Source organism: Poecilia formosa, unplaced genomic scaffold (genome assembly GCF_000485575.1).
Source record: "Poecilia formosa unplaced genomic scaffold, Poecilia_formosa-5.1.2 Scaffold365, whole genome shotgun sequence".
In the NCBI taxonomy this organism is placed as follows: Eukaryota; Metazoa; Chordata; class Actinopteri; order Cyprinodontiformes; family Poeciliidae; genus Poecilia; species Poecilia formosa.
This window is the reverse complement of record NW_006800304.1, coordinates 281313-299460: the sequence shown is the minus strand read 5'-3', so window position 1 is coordinate 299460 and position 18148 is coordinate 281313. Positions and strand designations below refer to the sequence as shown.

General features: G+C 40.4%; 1 protein-coding gene across 1 annotated transcript in view; it reads right to left on the bottom strand.

Annotated features, from left to right (window-relative positions):
* Positions 1-18148, bottom strand: part of mmp24 (matrix metallopeptidase 24) — a 31905-nt gene extending 13757 nt beyond the window's left edge. Inside the window, exons 1-5 of the mRNA XM_007574942.2 lie at positions 16457-18148; positions 7104-7252; positions 6323-6439; positions 2251-2350; positions 1958-2162 (exon numbers count right to left, since the gene is read on the bottom strand). Of these exons, the coding sequence (XP_007575004.1) occupies positions 1958-2162; positions 2251-2350; positions 6323-6439; positions 7104-7252; positions 16457-16603 (718 nt within the window). The 5' untranslated portion in view covers positions 16604-18148. The remainder of the gene's footprint in view (positions 1-1957; positions 2163-2250; positions 2351-6322; positions 6440-7103; positions 7253-16456) is intronic.

Here is an 18148-nt window from a genome sequence, read left to right as displayed (position 1 = left end):
GTTAATGTCAAGTTGTCATAACAGACATTTTGAATAATGTCAACTTTGTATTAAAAGTGTCATAATTTACCGAATGACTCTTTATGACAACAGTCATAAATATTCATGAAGGTTTATTCATGTTCATGACAGGTGTTATGTCATGTTTATGACAGTGTCATGTCAGTCTTATTCACCCCCCTTCAAATAAAGTGTTACCTACAAAATAAACTTGCCATTTACTAACAATGTGGAATTTTTAAAATCATTTCTGTTGAAACTGTCAAATCAGATTTAATAATAATTTTATTCACAATAAACAAATATAAAAATGCTGTGGCTTAGTTTGCCTGTTAAAGGAGGAGCTGAGCCTCGTAGGCGGGGCTAAGTCCACCCAGGTGTTTTGCACTGCTGAATGGTTGCCATGGAGATTAAACAAACAAAATGAAAAGGTATTCACAGCTTGCAGTTTTCCTCGTCTTGAATAACATTTCTGCTGCTTGCACAGATTTAATTTTCATATTTTGGAAATACTCCGTTGTATTTTAATGAACAAGTAAAAAAAGGAAGCAACCCTAAACATTTTTTAATTCATGAACATTTTTATTTTATTGTTTTCTATCCATTAATTTGATGGGATCAAACAAGATTTCATGTCATTTTTTTAAATGTTTGAACATGCTGATCAAATCTCATTATTGACAGAAAATTATTTAGTTTTCATTTTCTATGATAATTGTGTTGTAGTTTCCTGATTTTGTTTTGTATTGATTTAATTTTTGTACCTATTGATACAATTTGTGTAGTGAAATCATTTTAACCTTATTTATATAACCTTTATTTTGTTTAAGCAGGATAAACTGAGCATTGTCAAGTGACAACAGATGAAAAATAGTTTTTTGGTTAATTCTGGCACGTTTTCAGTAAATGTGCAATATATTTACCAAATCAATTAAATGAAATAAATACATTTAAACCGTCTTTGTTGATGGTTGCATAAAGTAAGCACCTCTTAATGAATTTCTATTTGTTTCTACAAACCAGGGAAGGGATGAGTCCCTCCATGAAGAGAGAGGTTCTGGTTCCTGTGGTTCTAGTTCCTGTGGGTTGCTTTGCCCTCAGTTTTGTCCTGCAGGTTAATAACGAACCGTCACCAGACTTAGGTGGGAACATGAAGTTTTAATCCAAAGTGAACAATGTGTCCCATTTGTCCTTCCGAAGCGGATAGCATGAATCACCCTGCGCTATCTGCTCGCTAATCTTTCAATTACACCACGCACGAGTGTCTAGGTGTGTGCGTGTCTGCGTGTGTGTGTGTGTTTGATAGAGACAGACAGAGCATTGCAGGATGAAGAGCTTTTATGGAAAGCAGAAACACATTTAAATGTGTCTCAAACACTTCAGGAGGAAGGAAACTCAGAAAGTTTTGGTTTGTTGCATTTCATTTGCTGCCACCTTAAACTGTAAACTTTGTTTTTGTGAAGGTTTTCCTTAAACCTGAAGAAGAAGTGGATTAAAAATAATGAAATTCTAACCTCAAATGTTCAAAAGACATGACCACTTTGCTGCTTCCACAGGATTTGAGAGGGAAAAAAATCAATCAGGTGATCCAATAATAAACTGATCAGAACCAGTGTGAACATTTCAATTCAATACCGTTTCAATAAGTAAATGAACAATTAAAATAAAATAAAAATGTAGTTTATATGAAACATTTACATAAAAATGAATAAAGAACTAAAATAAAACAAAAAGAAATTAAGCATTTAAATTAAAATAAATAAAATATAAAAACAAAACAAAAATCAAACTGAACATTTTAATAAAAATAGAATAAAAATTAAAATAAACCAAAAACTAATTTAAAGTAAACACTAAATGACTCCCAGATGTAAAGCAGTTCAAATAAACTATTAAAAACCAGGTATTAGATTCTGACGGCTGTTTGACCTCTGTGACCCCGGGCGGCGGCTCTCACCGTCATGGTTGGCGTTTCCCAGCGTCCACGGCTCGTCAGAGTCGAAGTGGGTGTCTCCTCCAATGCCGGCGCCTGGGAAGTAGGCGTGGGCCAGGAATCCCCCTTCGCCGTCAAATGGAGAGCTGTCGCCATGGAAACCAGAGGCGAAGAAGATGATGATGTCGGCGTCTTTCCCGTCGCTCTCCACGTCTGAGTTTGGGACCTCCTGATTGGATGAGAAACTCGACATTAAATGTATTAAAATGATCTTCATAACGATGGAAGAAGATCAGGAGAAGCTGCTGGTTTCTGACCTGGAAGGAGAGGGGAGTGACAGCCTGCCACACGTTGAAGGCTTGGCGGATCGCTCGGTGCGTGTCCTTCTCCCCCACCTTGGGGGTGTAGTTTGATATTCTGGGGAGCAGAGGAAATTATTTTAGTATTTTTCTGACAGGAGTCACTTCAGCCTGGAAACGGACCAATCAGAGCACAGGAAGCTCAAATTAACAGTTATCAGCTCAAAGTTTAATTAGCAAAATTAAAAAATAAAAATTATAATAAAAACTTAAAATGAAACAAAAATTAAATATTTAGATAAAAATAAAATAAAAAGTTTAAAAAATTAAACATTTAAATAAAAATAAATTACATAAAAATATCACATTAAATCAAAATGTATCAGACAGAAAAATATAGTAAATTCCACAAATACTAAAAGAAAGAAAAAACACCAACGTGTGAATAAAAATGTTTATCTATCTACTTATCTATTTTTACTCTCTTAAAAAATTATTAAATAAAATAAAATGATAAACTTGTCTGTTTTTATTTCCTCCCCAAAACTGCAAACCTCTAATTTGTAACCAGTTTAAATGAATGACCGTTATTTTTATCCTCTTAGAAAAAAGATAAGCAGTTTTGGAAAATTGATACAAGCTATTTAAGCAGAAAAGAAATGCTTGGCCAGAACTCTGCAGAACAGATAACTGAAGCGCTTCGGCTCCACCGCTGTGCAGACGGTACAATTATGATCCCAATCTGTGTTTTTGAGTTGAATAATTTCTTTCTGATCTGCTGATGTTTCCATCTGAGGCTGCAGCTCGGTTAATGTGCAGCCTGATGCGCGCAGCTGCAGATAAACGAGGCAGAAAGGTCGTTACAGAGTAATTGCAGGAGAGGAAACGTGCCGTCCATTTTTATTCGCTTTTATCGCTCGTCTCACCGGCAGATCTGGAGAAACTCAATGGAAAACGGCTGGAGGAGACGGATGGAGGCATGGAGGGCAGAGAAAGGAAGAGAGGAAGAGGAAGGACGCTGCAGGAAAAGGTCCGGCAAAGAAGCTGAGCAGATTTCTGTTGATGTTTTAGATGAAAATCCAAATTAAACAATCAGAACCATGTAAATCTAATTAAACCCTTCAGACCTGATTTTTATCAATGCAGCAAAAAAAAATAAAATAAATTTTTACTCCACTTCAACACTAAAATACAAAAAAAAAACATTTTCTTTTGCAAGCAGTTCAACAGTCAGCGTTTATGCTCATAAAAAACATAAAAATAAAACAATAAAATAAAATAAATGACCTGTGAAACCACAAATAAGCTGCAAAATGCTACAGATAAATTTTTCTCGCATGTTAACACCAAATAATTAAACGTTGGCTCATATACTCTTGATGTCCATTGGGATGGACAGTCAACTTTTTATATGTTTATATTTCTATATACACTTTATTTTTTTCCAAAAACGCAAGTATAAAGAAAAGGAAAAACTAATTATATATATTTCTGCTTTTATTTTAAATCATGTCAGTTTTGGTCCTCCATACGCTCAGCCTCTGTTGTCAACTGGAAACGTTTTCTGTCGTTTCGTTTCCGTTTGTGTGTTTTGCTTTCTGCTCTCAGACTTCCCAGAACATGAAGAGGGATTTACAGGAACGTCGCTGGGTGAACTCACAGCTGCAGCTCCGCCAAGACGAACAAGCACCGAAACACTCCCACGGGAGTCGGCGGATGAAGGAGAAACTGGAACAAAACTCAGCAGGTGGGAATAAATACTTCATGTATGCTAAACGATCCGATGCAGCCAGCCTCCTCCAAACTGTCACCAAACGCCTCATAAGGAGCGTCGTTTAAAGAGACGGGGCTTCGGTGCCTCAGAAGATGAGCAATCAGATTTGAAATGATCGGAGCCTGCAGGCCCGTCTGGACTGACGGGAGGTGAAACAGGAGGAGGAGACCCAGAGTAGCCAGTAACCGGAGCTGACTCTGCAGAGTGGGAGGCAGCGCCGCCGGGATGCCTTCAGTATCCCGCAGGGAGGCGGTAATTTACATTAACCCGATGGAGCTCTGAGTGGGATGGTACGTGCGAGGCGGAGTGGGATTGATGCGGTCCAATAAAAGGTCATGTTGCCTTGGAGAGTTTTAGTTTCACAAAAATCTGAGTGAAATTTCTCCTTGGCAACAATAAACTTAAAGGGGCAGTATCAAGCTTGGCATTTTTTGATCTTGACATCATGTTATAATTTGATTTTCTCATCAAAAACAGTCCTGGAGTGTTGCTTTGATTATTTCATGCATGTTTGAGAAATCCTTTAATCTCCATGGCAACCTTTCAGCTGTTTAAAACGCCTGGCTGGACCTAGCTCCGCCTTCAAAACGCAGTTCCACTCAGCTCCTTCAGACTAGCCAGCAGGAATTAGCAAATAGCTGGTGGGACTGCTGAGCTCATTCTCGGAGCTGCTGTTGCTATGGTTACTTATCACCACCAAAAGTAGCAAAGTATGAAAATTTTTGCCAAAAAGATGTCCAACTACACAGAGTCCAAAACAAGAAGGGACGGTTATCCAGAAAAGGCAATTTTTTCAGCGTTCATTAAACTATTTTAACTTAACTTTTTCATGCGCTAACCTTCACATGCTTCACCAGAAGGCACATCTCTCCCAGATGCACCACGGGAACCAACATCCCTGATATTAGTTCCTACAAACTTCCAAAATAAATGTCATCATGATGCAAATAAAATGCATAATGCAAAATAAAATAAAAAAGTAAAAATGCATTTCTTATGCTCATATGGCTATTTATTCAATAATTTAGCAGCAAAACAGGTTAACAGAAAATGTTGCTTATTTTTGTCATGATGTGTGGATGAGGAGAGGCGCAGAGACCCAGGTTGTGATGAAGATGATGATGAATTTAATGTTCAGGGACATTAATTTACATTAACCCGATGGAGCTCTGAGTGGGATGGTGCGTGCCACCATCCCACTCAGACAGGACGCACGACGAGGAAGAGACAAAGACAACAGGTGGGACTAAATACACTGGGAGGGTCATCAAAGAAACGAGACACAGCTGGGATCAAACAGGGGAACAGGCTAATAAACACAGAAAAACCTCAAAATAAATACACAGAAAAAACAGATCACAACAATTTTGCCAATATTTTGTTTTTTGATTAATTACATATGCTGTAATTAACTCGATTAAACTCTTTAATCAAGTCCCACCACTATTACTATTATTATTATTTCCTTTTGAAACGTAGCACTAGCAGTAAATTATTAATTCATCTGTCTTAATAGTTTCCTTTCTGCGTTACAGCCTGGTTTACTGCTGTATGCTTATTTAACATAAACCATCTCTGGCTCTGAGCCTTGTGGATGGGAGTATTTATGGGTGTCGGTTCTGCCTAAGAGCCCGGTGCCGGTCCCACTGGGCCGGGCTTCGTTCCCCACCAGACTGCCTCTCTGCTAAATCACCACAGAGGATTTAACTCATCGGTCGCTTTATTCACCAGTTGATGCTGTTTAAGTCACAAAGGCAAGAAGGAGAAGCTGCAGGGAAACAGCTGCAGATTCTTTTTGGTTAGATTTCTAATAAAGTTTGGTGGAGCCATGTTGGTTCTGGAGGAGCAGGATGTGTTCAGTGTCTCCTGGGAGTTTCCTAATCTGCTTTAGGGCCTCTGGAGAGAACCAGCAGCAGAGAGAATGGTGCATTTAGGGTACCGTGGGACACTCTGGTTAACAGCACAATAACAATAATGAATTGTTATTGTTATTGTCACAATAACAAATTTTGTTGGACGATAAATTGTGATAAACAATGTTGTTTTGAGACCATTTGGAAGTAATAAAATATTAAAACATTCTCTTAAATTCTAATGAACATTTAAAACTGGAGCTGGAAGACATTTTAAATAAATAAAACAACAAATAAAATGAATTATGAAGTCTCTGTAAACAAAATTGGTTTTCAATAAAATGTTTAGTTGAGGCCAAAGCACCAGACTGAAGACTTTTGTCATCCAGTTTTTACATTTTTTAATGATTGAACTCGTTTTAATTGATCATGGGATGAATTGATTGATTGCTTATTGCGCTACCTGTAGGTGATCCTCTTCTCCCTCCATTTCTGCCCCGTCAGTGCGTAGCGCTTGTTCCTCTGGCGCCGGCTGGTGTGAGGATGGTCGGGAACGCCGCAGCGAGGCCGCCGCATCCACCTGGACACAAGGAGCAGCTTTGGCTCAGCGCGGGACGGGACATGACGACAGGACAGAATATTTCAATAAAATCTGACTCAGCAACAACAGTAGCTGCTTCCAGGAACCACAGAACTGCCCAAACTTAAATTACAAGAATAAATTCACTTAATGGAAACACGCCAATTAAAACAAAACAAAACAAACAAAAAAAAAACAAAAGTTTTTCTATAAAAAGTTTTTTGCACAGGGATAATTTACTTCTAAAGGCGTCACACGAGTCACATGATCAACATCAGCATGTTACTGTCTATGGTTACTACTGGCGGAAACCATGAAGAAGACTACTTCCTGTCCTCTTCTTCGTGATTTGTAGCTTTTTTCTTTTTTATTTTTTGCACAATGTGCAGCTGGCTCCACCCAGCTGAGCCCGCTGAGCATCACAGTTCATAAAAAGTTGAATCAGAGGAAGTCTCGTCTGATTGGCTGAATTATGAATATATTTCACATTTACATCCTCTCTGCCTTGATTTTTAATTATCTCATTCACGCATCATTTTTATCTAATTCCTTATTTAATGGAAAAAACGCAATTGCGAATTTTTTTTTATTTTAATTTTTTTACATTAGCGGAATATAGACAAAGATTTGATCCCATTTGTCATGGAAACGCAGTGTGACTCACTTTACGGTCGTTTCGTCCAGGAGTCCCGTCACCGGGATCCCGTAGAAACGCTGCATGGCCGCCACGGCGGACTGCATGGCCTTCTCCTGCCGCAGGTCCGACGTCCTGACGTCATGAGGCAGCAGGTAGCCGTAGTTCTTCAGCCACGTCTGGGAGACACGACAGGAAGGAGGGGAAACGTCAGGGAAGGGTTCAAAGATCAACTACGAACCATCAGAAAGCCAGAGACGTGAATGGACGTCCAGCAAGTAGACAAGTTGGACCATGATGGACAGAAACATGTTTGGAAAAACCCAAACACGTTTTTAAGGAGACAGAGGCCCAAACAGCGTTAAATACAAAGTCACATTTCAAAGTCATATTTTATATATGCAGCATTTTTATGGCAAGTGAAGGTAAAATTTGTACTTGATTTTGATAAAAAATGTCACTATGTGCCTGGAAAACACAAAATGCCCCTTTAATGATGAGCTCCATGTAGACGGAGACGCTATCGCTGAGAAATAATGTGAGACAGAAACAAGCAGTTAAAACTTTCCTGGTCTGAAGAGAAACAAGCAGGTTTATTAAAAAGGTTTCTAATTGGAGAGAAACTGTCACTACAAAACACAAAAACTAATTTCTTATGATCTCCATAAACCTCAATAAAATCTTCTTCCTGCTGCAGAAACTCGGATCAGAAACCGACTGAAGAGTTTTTCCTTCTGAGTAAATCTGATTCTCATGGATCCACAAATCGATCCTAAATCCACAGATAGCTCCAGTTATGGAGCGTCTTCCTGTTTTCTTTCTCTTTAAAAGTCACATCCAACCAGTAACATCCTCAGGTTCCCAGCACCGAGCAACACGAGGTGAGCCCGACGTTTATTATCACAGCTAAAAAAAAACCCAACAGTTTTACTTTAAACAGACTATGAAGCAGAAAAAGTTCATGATGGGGTCGTAACTCTACAAATATAGATGTAAACATCCTGCAACTAAAAATATGGAAATAATCTGTATAAATAAAAACTGCAAAGAGAAAACATCTAAATATTTTACTTACATTTTGTAGTAATTTTAGTAGAAGTCAAAAACATGCAAGTATTTCTACATAACTCAATGTTGAGACAGACTGTCAGCATTTTCATGTTTTTATCATTAATTTCTCCCTGATGAAACTCTTGTTATTAATGTTTCATCAGGTTTTTTTTATCTTCAGCATCTCTGTTACTATAATCATGTTTATAGGAAAGTTTAATGAAAGAAAACATTCAGCAGCGCGCAGATGAAATAAATCTGTGGCTCACATTAGCGCAGCAGCAAACGAGCTTTAATGAACAGATTTTAAACTTTGCTTTAATCACATTTATGTCTCTGACCTGATTAAACCCACAAATAACTGAGATAAAAAACCAAATCACTTTAACCTAATGCAGTGTTTCTCAACCCTGGTCCTCACCGCCCCCCTGTCCTGCATGTTTTAGGTGTTTCCCTTCTGCCTCACACCTGAATTGTATCTTTGAGTGATTAACAGGCTTCTGCAGCACTTGATGGTCATGCAATCATTTGAATCAGCTGTTCTGGAATAGAGACACATCTAAAACCTGCAGAGCAGGGGGGCGGTGAGGACCAGGGTGGAGAAACACTGATCTAATGGATCTAACAGCAGCTGAATGTGAAACAAACGGCACTTTTTAACAGCTGATTCTGACATTTTCACAAAAAGATCACAAAAAAACTCTGATCTGTTTCACTTCCAGATGTGGAATTAAATCAGATTTGATAGTTTTCAAAGCCTCTGCAGTTTGAACGGTACTGTTGCATCTTAACTGCATGATTAATTAAAACAAGCTTAGTAATTTCCATTTGCATAATTTATTGGATTTCTCTTTTAAACTGGATGATAAAAGTTTCAGTCTGATGTTCTGGTCTTTTGAAGAACTATTTTTTTTTTTTTACAGGGGCTTCATAATTCATTTGTTGTTTTATTTCTTTGGGACATTAAAATGTCTTCCAGTTCCAGTGTTAAATGTTAATCAGAATTTAAAGTTTATTGGTCTGTGAGAATGTGTTATGTGCCATTACCGTTATATTACTAGAAAATGGTCTCAAAACATTATCGTTTATCCTGATAACTTCTGGGGTAATTTATCTTCCAGCAACCTTTGTTATCGTTTCGGCCTGGTTCTGGATGAGACCAGGTCTTAAAATATGAGAAATGATTTTCTATTTCTGAATGTGGCAGCAGGAGAGCAGAGCAACGAGCTGGAAAACCCGATCCGATCGCAGCAATCAGGACAGAAAACAGCCGAGTGGCGGCTGATTAATGGAGCTGACCTGCTGCCGCGCAGAGCGCCGGCCTGCTGCCCAGGATTCCCCCCCAGGGCAGATCGTCGGGCCGCCGCCGACACTTCCTGTCAGGACTTCTGCACTTTGTCTTCCAGGGATCAGACAAGATCCGATTAATCAGTCTGGATGAAGCAGAGTTCTCTCAGTCAGACGGACCGGGTCACGGAGGACATGATCAGCTCACTATCTCAATAAAAACCTCCAGAACCTGCTCTCTCAGGCCTTTATGGCAAACAGTTTGCCCACTTTATTAATGAGAGACACAGAATCCCTTCAGAACCAGGCAGAAACAGAACCGATGAGCAAATCAGAGCAGGAGCTCTGAAGTGGATCTTTCAGTCAATCAGTTTATTTGTTATTTCAGCAACAAGGCAGTTCAAAGTGCTTTACATCATAAAACACAAAAATAAAAGGTCATAAAGGCATCATACATGTGAGAATAAATTACATTTTGTTAAACTGGATCATATGAGACGTGTTTATTACATGGCTTTAATGAGGAGCACAGCTGGCTCACATCTGGATGCTGTGCTGTTTTGGACCAACACACCTGATGATAAATAATATTGATAAGATTTACTATATCTACACATTCAGATAAGCTAAAATCAGACAAGTTCAATTATGCTAATCTAAGATCAGATATATGTGACGCTAAGCTAAACTTAGACCAGCAAATCTTATCTAAACTAAGACAAAACAAATAAGGTTCAAATAAGCTACAAACTAAAATAATACAAACTAAGCTAAGCTCAGTTAAGGCAAGTCACCAAAGGAAACCTAAAGCTAAGGTAAACAAAGCTAAACTAAGCAATACACTAAAATGTTAAATTAGGTCAAGGTGTCTGAAAAATTAATAAAATAGGATAAATAAAACTCAAATAATATAGGATTAACAAAATGAAGCTAAATTAATTCGAACCTTAAAGTTTGGCAGAATTAAATGTTTGAGTGGATTTAAATTAATAAATGATTAAATAAAGTGCAGCAGGAGTGAACCAGAGTTTCTCAGACTGTTTGTAAATGGATGGAGATGCTACATCAAACTTCAGTTGATCATCCAGGCCTCATTCTCAGCTCAGCTGCAGAGAAATCAGGATCAGCAGTTTCATCCAGAACTCATCAGGAATATCTGAACGTTTCACGATCCATCATCCAGTTGTTTCTGAGATATTTCCTTTAAACTGCCATAAACCAGTACATCAGAGCAGGAACAGAGCGTTAAAGCCGCCACCTCATTAAAGATTCAAAACAACCTCAGGTCTGCATCAGAACATCTTCAGATTATTCCTGGCAGACCATTTAAACCAGTCCAACATCCAGTGACGTCTAAACTGGACTCACTGGGACCAATGGCCAACATTCATCTTTCCCTTCATGGTTCTTTATTTTGGCTTCTCTGTGAACAGGAAGTTAGATCTCACCACATCCTGCTGCTAAACCCAACAACAGAAAAATTGTTTTGTATTTTTCTATTTTAATTAGTAGTTTGGATAAGATGTGAGCAGATCTTCAGACAAACAGCAGGAGGATCCATAGCAGCTTCATAATTAAATGTCCGTGTTGGTGTGAAATGGTTTCTTGTTCCTGCAGCCGCTCCGATCAGACCTAATCCTCCTGCGCTGCTCTCAGGAGTTCGCTGCTCCTCCGCCTGCTGTTCGTTTATAATTAGAGCTGTGCTCAGATCTGCACTTCGCTCCACGCTGCCGCGGAGATAAATGTCATCTGCTGCACATGCAGCGGCGCCACATTAAAACCTTTCCTCCAGTGGATCCACCTCAAAACGAGCTTTCAGTGTCCAGTTCAGATTAATGTGAACAACAGTCAATTAAAGCTAAAACTAATTAAAATAATGCAAAATATGAACACATTTCCTGCAAATACGCTTGAAACATTTGTATTATGATCAAAAATGTATTATTTTTGATAAATATTTTTCCTACATGTAAAACATATCCATCAAATAAAAAATAGGACAACAGATATTTTACTGTATTTGTTTTCAGAAAAAGAAGTTCCTTTATTGTCGCACAGCGGCAATAAAAGCAAGTAAATTCACACGAAAATAGAAAATAAAATATATAAAAAAAATAATGTGGTTTACAGTAAAACTTAAAAAATATTACATTAGAAAGCTAAATATTTAGTGTGATGTTTTGTTTTTTTTTAGAAATGTTTGAATAACGTGAAAATATTTAGTTACAACCTAAATATTTAGATAAGGTGTAGGATGCTAGCTAAACATTTAGCTAGCAGGCTTAATAATTAATTTGGAAAATAAATATTTAGTTTGGAAATTAAATGTTAACTTTGGAACTAAATATTTAATCCACCAGCTAAATGTCTAGTTGGGAGACCTCCAGACTCGTTGAGTATGGAGGTCTCCCATCAGCACTCACCTCCCTCTCCGGGTTGTAAATGTGAGCTAGCTAGCGCTAGCGGTGAAGAAAAGTCCTAGCCAGCTGTCCTGGAACCTAAAAAGGCTCAACAAACTGGTAATGAAGCCTGGTTCTGTTCTGTGGAACCTCCATTTTACATAAAATCAAGAAAACTATGGACAACTCTGACAATCCATTTGTTTGAGTCTGATTTAAATTGATTCAAACAATTTAAATAACAACTGCTACAGGAGATCTTTCCTGCCAACAGCCATCACCAACTACAATAACTCTTTGAAGAGTTCAGATTAACTTTTACCTCAACATTTGATTTCCTTTTCGTTCTCATGTGACGACACATGAGAACGATGTATCTTAAACAGACAGCCATCTTGGTAGGCAGTTGCTATGTCAACAATAAACAACCCACAAACTTAAACTAGCTCTCACTTCGTTCCTATCTAACTGATAAACAACATAAGTACATTACAACTATTACTCAGTTACAGTATTTGAGTACTCTACCCACCTCTGTATAATACATAGAAAAACATCTGTGATATTTACTAGCAACATTAGCTTGGCTAGCATAGCTTTTATCTGCAAGCTAAGACGGAGGTGTAGCAAATCAAAATCTCGTTGATGAAAATCCTGTTAATGTAAATAATGACACACTAAATGTTTAGTTGTTTACTCAACTAAACATTTAATTTTGAAATTAAATATTTATTTTCCAAACCAAGCATTTAGCTCAGACCTAAATATTTAGTAAGCTAGGTCAATATTTAACTTGCTAACTAAATATTTAGGTTAATGTTTAACTTATAGCTAAATATTTAGCTTGGCGATAAGGGGGAATGGGATATAAAAGCTGGTTTTGTGGACCGCTACACAAACTCTGCTGCTGTGAACTGAATCGTTAGTTGAAAACATCGGATGTGACGTTTTAATGGCTCTACAGACGTTTACTCATGTTTCCATAGCGACCGTCTCCTCGGTCCGGGTTCGGCTGGTTTCAGACAGAACAAAACCATCATCAAACCCACAGTGACAGCTCCTGTTAGTTCCAGCTGCGGCTTCACCGAGCGAGCAGCAAAGCGAAGCGAGTGTGGGCGTGACGAAGACAATGGCTGGAGAGAGGAAGAGCGACAACAAAGCTGTCAATCTGAAAACGTTACAAATGTGTGTATTTATCTCCAACAATGACTAATCAGGACAGCGCTGACTCGAAGTGGCCGTGAATTCACACCCACCCACCCACTAAGCAGCAGCAGCAGCAGCAGCCCACTTCCAACCCATTCTCAGCTCTAATGCTGTGTTTACAACCATCATCTTTCCCAGAAGCCTCCCCTCCTGGGAGGGAGGAAACCCGCCTGACACCGGCTTGTAGGGCTCAGACACACTTTCAGCCCATTACCTCCATTATGGAGCAGAAATCTGCAGTTAGGCATCGTTTTCTATTGCCACGTCACCCTCACAGAAACACGGGACAGGATGTTTCCCGTAGCATGTTAGCCCTGCAGCAGTCAGTAATAAAATCCTCTAGACCAGGGGTGTCCAAAGTCGGTCCTCGAGGGCCGGCATCCTGCATGTTTTAGTTTTCTCCCTGGTTTTACACACCTGCATCAAATGATGGCTCATCAGAAGGCCCAAGCCTTGCTGAGGAGGTTGTTACTACCACTATCGAGAGAACTAAAACATACAGGATACCGGCCCTTGAGGACCGAATTCGGACACCCCTGCTCTACAGGAACCTGTACTCTGCTAAGCTAAGCTAAGCTAAGCTAAGCTAAGCTAAGCTAAGCTAAGCTAAGAGAAAAGAAGCTAAACTAAGATCATACAGGCCCAAGTTAAACAAAAAAAGCTAATCTGAGCAAAGATCCCCCAAATGAAGCTACGCTAAGCCTTAAATTAAGTGAAGCTACTGCAAACTTAGCAAAGCTAAAATCAGTAAATCTGATCTAAACTGAGCTCAAATAAATAAGGTTCAAATAAGTTAAGCCAAAGTAACAATCTAAGCTAAGCTAAATTAGTGCAAGCAACCAAGTAACAAACTAAACAAAACTCAGTTAAACTGAGCAAAGATAAACAAAGGTAAGCAAAAAAAAAAAAAAAAACTAAAACAAATGGAGTAAAGTCAAGCTATGCAATAATAAATTAATATACAATAAATATTAAACTAGATTGGGCTGCACAGTGGCACAGTTGGTAGAGCTGTTGCCTTGCAGCAAGAAGGTCCTGGGTTTGATTCCCGGTCTTTCTGCATGGAGTCTCCATGTTCTCCCTGTGCATGGTGGGTTCTCTGCAGGTTCTCCGGCTTCCTCCCACAGTCCAAAAACATGACTGTCAGGTTAATTGGTTTCTCTAAATTCTCCCTGGGTGGTTGTGTGTCCTGTCTGTCTCTGTGTTGCCCTGCGACCTGTCCAGGCAACCTGTCCAGGTGACCCTGCCTCTCGCCTGAAATGTTCGCTGGAGATCGGCACCAGCACCCCTCACTAGGGACAAGGGTGAAAGAAAATGGATGGATTGATTAAACTAGATGAAGTTGATATAAAATAGAACAAATAAAACTCAAATAAGATTAGTAAAGTTAAGCTACATTAATCCTAACTTTATAATCAGGCAGAATTAAGTGTTTGAATCTGATATTAATAAATTACTAAATAACTAAATAGTGAACCGGAGTTTTTCAGACTGATTTTAAAACCTCACAGTTCTCAGAAAGAGGCTAAAATTAGGACAGGAATGTCTGATCTCCATGAAACATGGAAATCAGTAAAACCTCAGAATCTGGTTTAAATAGATCTATACAATGAATAAACAGCCTCCACTGCAGTACGTAGGACTATGACTAACGAAACCCAGAGAGGAATATTTGGAAAGGTTGTGCAAACAGAATAACAAACAATGAAAATATGACCGGATGAGTTAAAGAGCTGGAAGCCTGGAGCGTTTCGTCTCTGCATCGTTCCTGCAGCTGCAACAAGACACAAAGGCATGAGTTTTAAAATGCCAGTCAGTGGTATGTGGTGCTGATTTAAGGTTGGTTTCCACCGTCCCTGCTCAGTCCGTTTTAATGTGTTTGCCTAGAAAGTCCGGTTCGTTTGGGGAGCTGTGAATGCGCAACTGAACCAGAAAATAAACTCCGTTCGTCCAGACCTCGGTCTGGGTTCGGTTGAAGTGAACTCTGGTTTGGTTTGAATGTGAACACCAAGCGGACCTCAGACCGCTCCAAAAGCAGGAAGTGAAACCAACATGTTAGCCTAGCGCTAACTGTAAAAGTGACTCGTGGTCTTTAGCCAAAAACTAAAGAGAAATCCCCCAACCGCTAAGCTGGTTGTTGTTTCCTGTCAGATCGCCAATTACTGATCTTTAAAAAGCCTGACCTTATGATTCCGATTTTATTTTTTGTCTGAAATGTTGCTAAATATAGCAAGAATGTAGCTCAGCTGGTAACAGTGGCGTGACTATTAATAACTGCGAAAGTGCAGACATGACCTGATGGGTGAGTCTGTCGGTTAAACCTCTCTAACGGAAGAGCAGAAGATGTTTGCCGAAGTAAATAAGATCGGGGAAAAGATCGGCTTCACATACGTATCAACCGATCACCGATCCCCTTAAATTAAGGAAATCTCCACCGATAAATTGGTGCACCCCTCAATCTGACGCTACATTTTTGTCTCCATTTGGTGAAGGAAGTTGCGCTCAGTGTCTTCTTGTTCAGTGGTTTCCCTCAGTGTTTCTTGGTGCAGCGCCCCCACAGGTGAGGGGAACATTTATTTAATCGTTTCGTTTGACTCAGAGCAGTGAGGAGCTGAACCACAGCAGCTGAAAATGGAACAAATGTTGCAGTTTTGAACCGAGTCTACCGGACTACCAGGTGTGGAAACAGTCTGAGTCTGACCCATTGGAGAGCAGAGTTTCCATTTAATTTCCTCCACTGGGCCCACTCTCCAGCCCAGATGAGACCCTTATGGGACCCCCCACCCACCCACACACACACACACACACACACACACACACACACACACACACACACAAGATGGACTTGGATTTTCTAATCCATCATCCAGGAGTTTTTCCCTCCACAGTTTGCTGCCTCTCTAACTTTGTGATGTTTTCACGGTGGAGCTGAGTCTCTCTGCCTCCTCTGGTCTCAGACTGCTGTGGAGAAAACATCTCCTCCTTTGTTCCACTCCGCGCTGCCACGGGCGCTCTCTTTGTCTCAATCAAAGCATCTCCAGCAACAAAACAGGAAAACAGCAGCAGCAGCACCGATCCAGATCACCAACATCTCCATCAGTTTCCCCCATTCACCTCGACTCAGAGCAGATCCATGAATTATGGAGGAGAGGCTATATTTGGACTGGAGCTTCACTTTAACCTGCCTGTTTCTGGTCAACATGTGTCTGAATGTAGAGAAGCAGCAGCAGCAGGCGGGGGAGGGGGGAGCAGAGGATCTGAAGGACTTATTAAAGCTGCCAAACAGGCGGAAACAATCAGGCTTAATGAGCAATTAAGCTGCTAGTTTGTGACGATGTTACTGACGCTGGAGCGTCAGAAAACAAAGCGCTGAACCGATTCTGAGTCCGGATCAGTTCAGTTCCCGATGTTGTTCTCTGCCTTCAGAAAACCTCCTCTTACCTCCACTATGAAGGTCTTCTCCTCCCCGCACACCGACACCACGCAGAGCAGGAGCGGGAAGCAGCAGGTCTTCCAGCAGAACCCGGGGATCCCGGCTCTCCGCCTGCGCGCCGCCCCGCCGCCGCCTCCGCCGCCGCCAGTCGCCATGGCTCTGTCCCCCGGATCCCCCCCGCCACCTCCTCCGCTTCCCTCCGGGGTTTTCCAGGCTCCTGCTCCGCTCTTCACAGCAGGAAACGCGGCTCCAGCTCGGGGTCCATCCCGGCGCGGTGGCCCGGTTCCTCCCGGTTCGGTTCGGTTTGGTTCAGTTCACCAGTTCTGGAGCAGCGGAACAGCTGCACGACTCGGGCTACAATCAAACACTGTGATGCACTGAGGTTTGTCGCTCTGGGTACCAGTGAGGAGGAGGAGGAGGAAGGTGATGGATGTTGTTGCAGGAGCGCATCATCAGCAGAGGGGGCGCTGCAGAGGCTGGAGAGTCATTTAACCCAGATTGGCTGATTAGGAGTCTAAATTAATTAAGACTCGGAATTACCTGATAGTTTCAAGTTTTCTGGATCAGGAAGTTTTTGTGGTTTCTGATGGAGATTTTCAGTTTCAGTTCAGGTTTTCTGCTCGTTTCCTTCCACTGAACAGATTCCCGATTGAACAGATTCTGGACTGAACAGATTCCTGATTCTAAAAAGGTTCTGGACACCAAACGGATTAAATTCTCTGAACTGATTTGTGAATTTGAACAGATTACAACATCCTAAAAGGACCTGACTGTTGTGATTTTGAACTGATTCCTTGTTTTGAACTGATTCCTTGTTTTGAACTGATTCCTAAATGTCTCTCTGGATGTCGGCTGGTTTAACATGGAGGTTTTATTTATTTTTTTATTTTGCCTGATTGGCTGCTGACTCAGACTGGAGAATCGTTCAGACAGAACATTCACCTTACTGAACCAGTTCTTAACCGGATCTTTGTAACAGAAACTCTGGTTGCTCCAGTTCGTCTCTTTTGCCCCTTTCTGTCCCTTCTGGTCAGTCAGTGGACATCTGTGACGGATCCATTATGCAGCACCGTCTCTCCTCTGTAATTGAAGCTGTCGTGGAAGAGGCAGGTGACGGGAAACGGTCGGCAGTGACGTGAGCGGTGGCTCCATTAGACACGTCTGAAAAACAGATTTGATTATCGGTCAGAGACGGGTCCACCAGCTCCATTTCCTGCCTCAGCGGCCACTCTGCTTTTTAACCCACAGTAAGTCATCATCCAGAAAAAGGTCCAAACTGTTCAGGTTCTGAAGGATTTATCACATTACTGAACCTTACAGGTCAAACCTTCAGCAGAAAAAACATCATAAAAAGACCGGAGCTAAATCACAGGACAGGCTAGTTGCTCTGATTGAGTTTTATTCCTCCTCCAGGTGATTGCTGTTGGTTTTCCAGCTGATTTGTGTATTTTAAGCCTGGTGGGCCACCAGGCTAAACATTATTTTATTTATTGCAGTTTTTTTAATAAACCAGAAATGGTGATACAAAAGACGGGTTAAAGATTCTCTGAGGTGAAACGATTTGCAGCTCAGTGAAACGCAGGGAGATTGAGGTCTGGTGTCGTTTTGTTTTTTTAATTCACCGGATCACAATAACCACTTCCTGTTTTTACTGCTGTACAATCTAGCAATTTCAGCTAATAAAGTGACAAGTTAAAAAT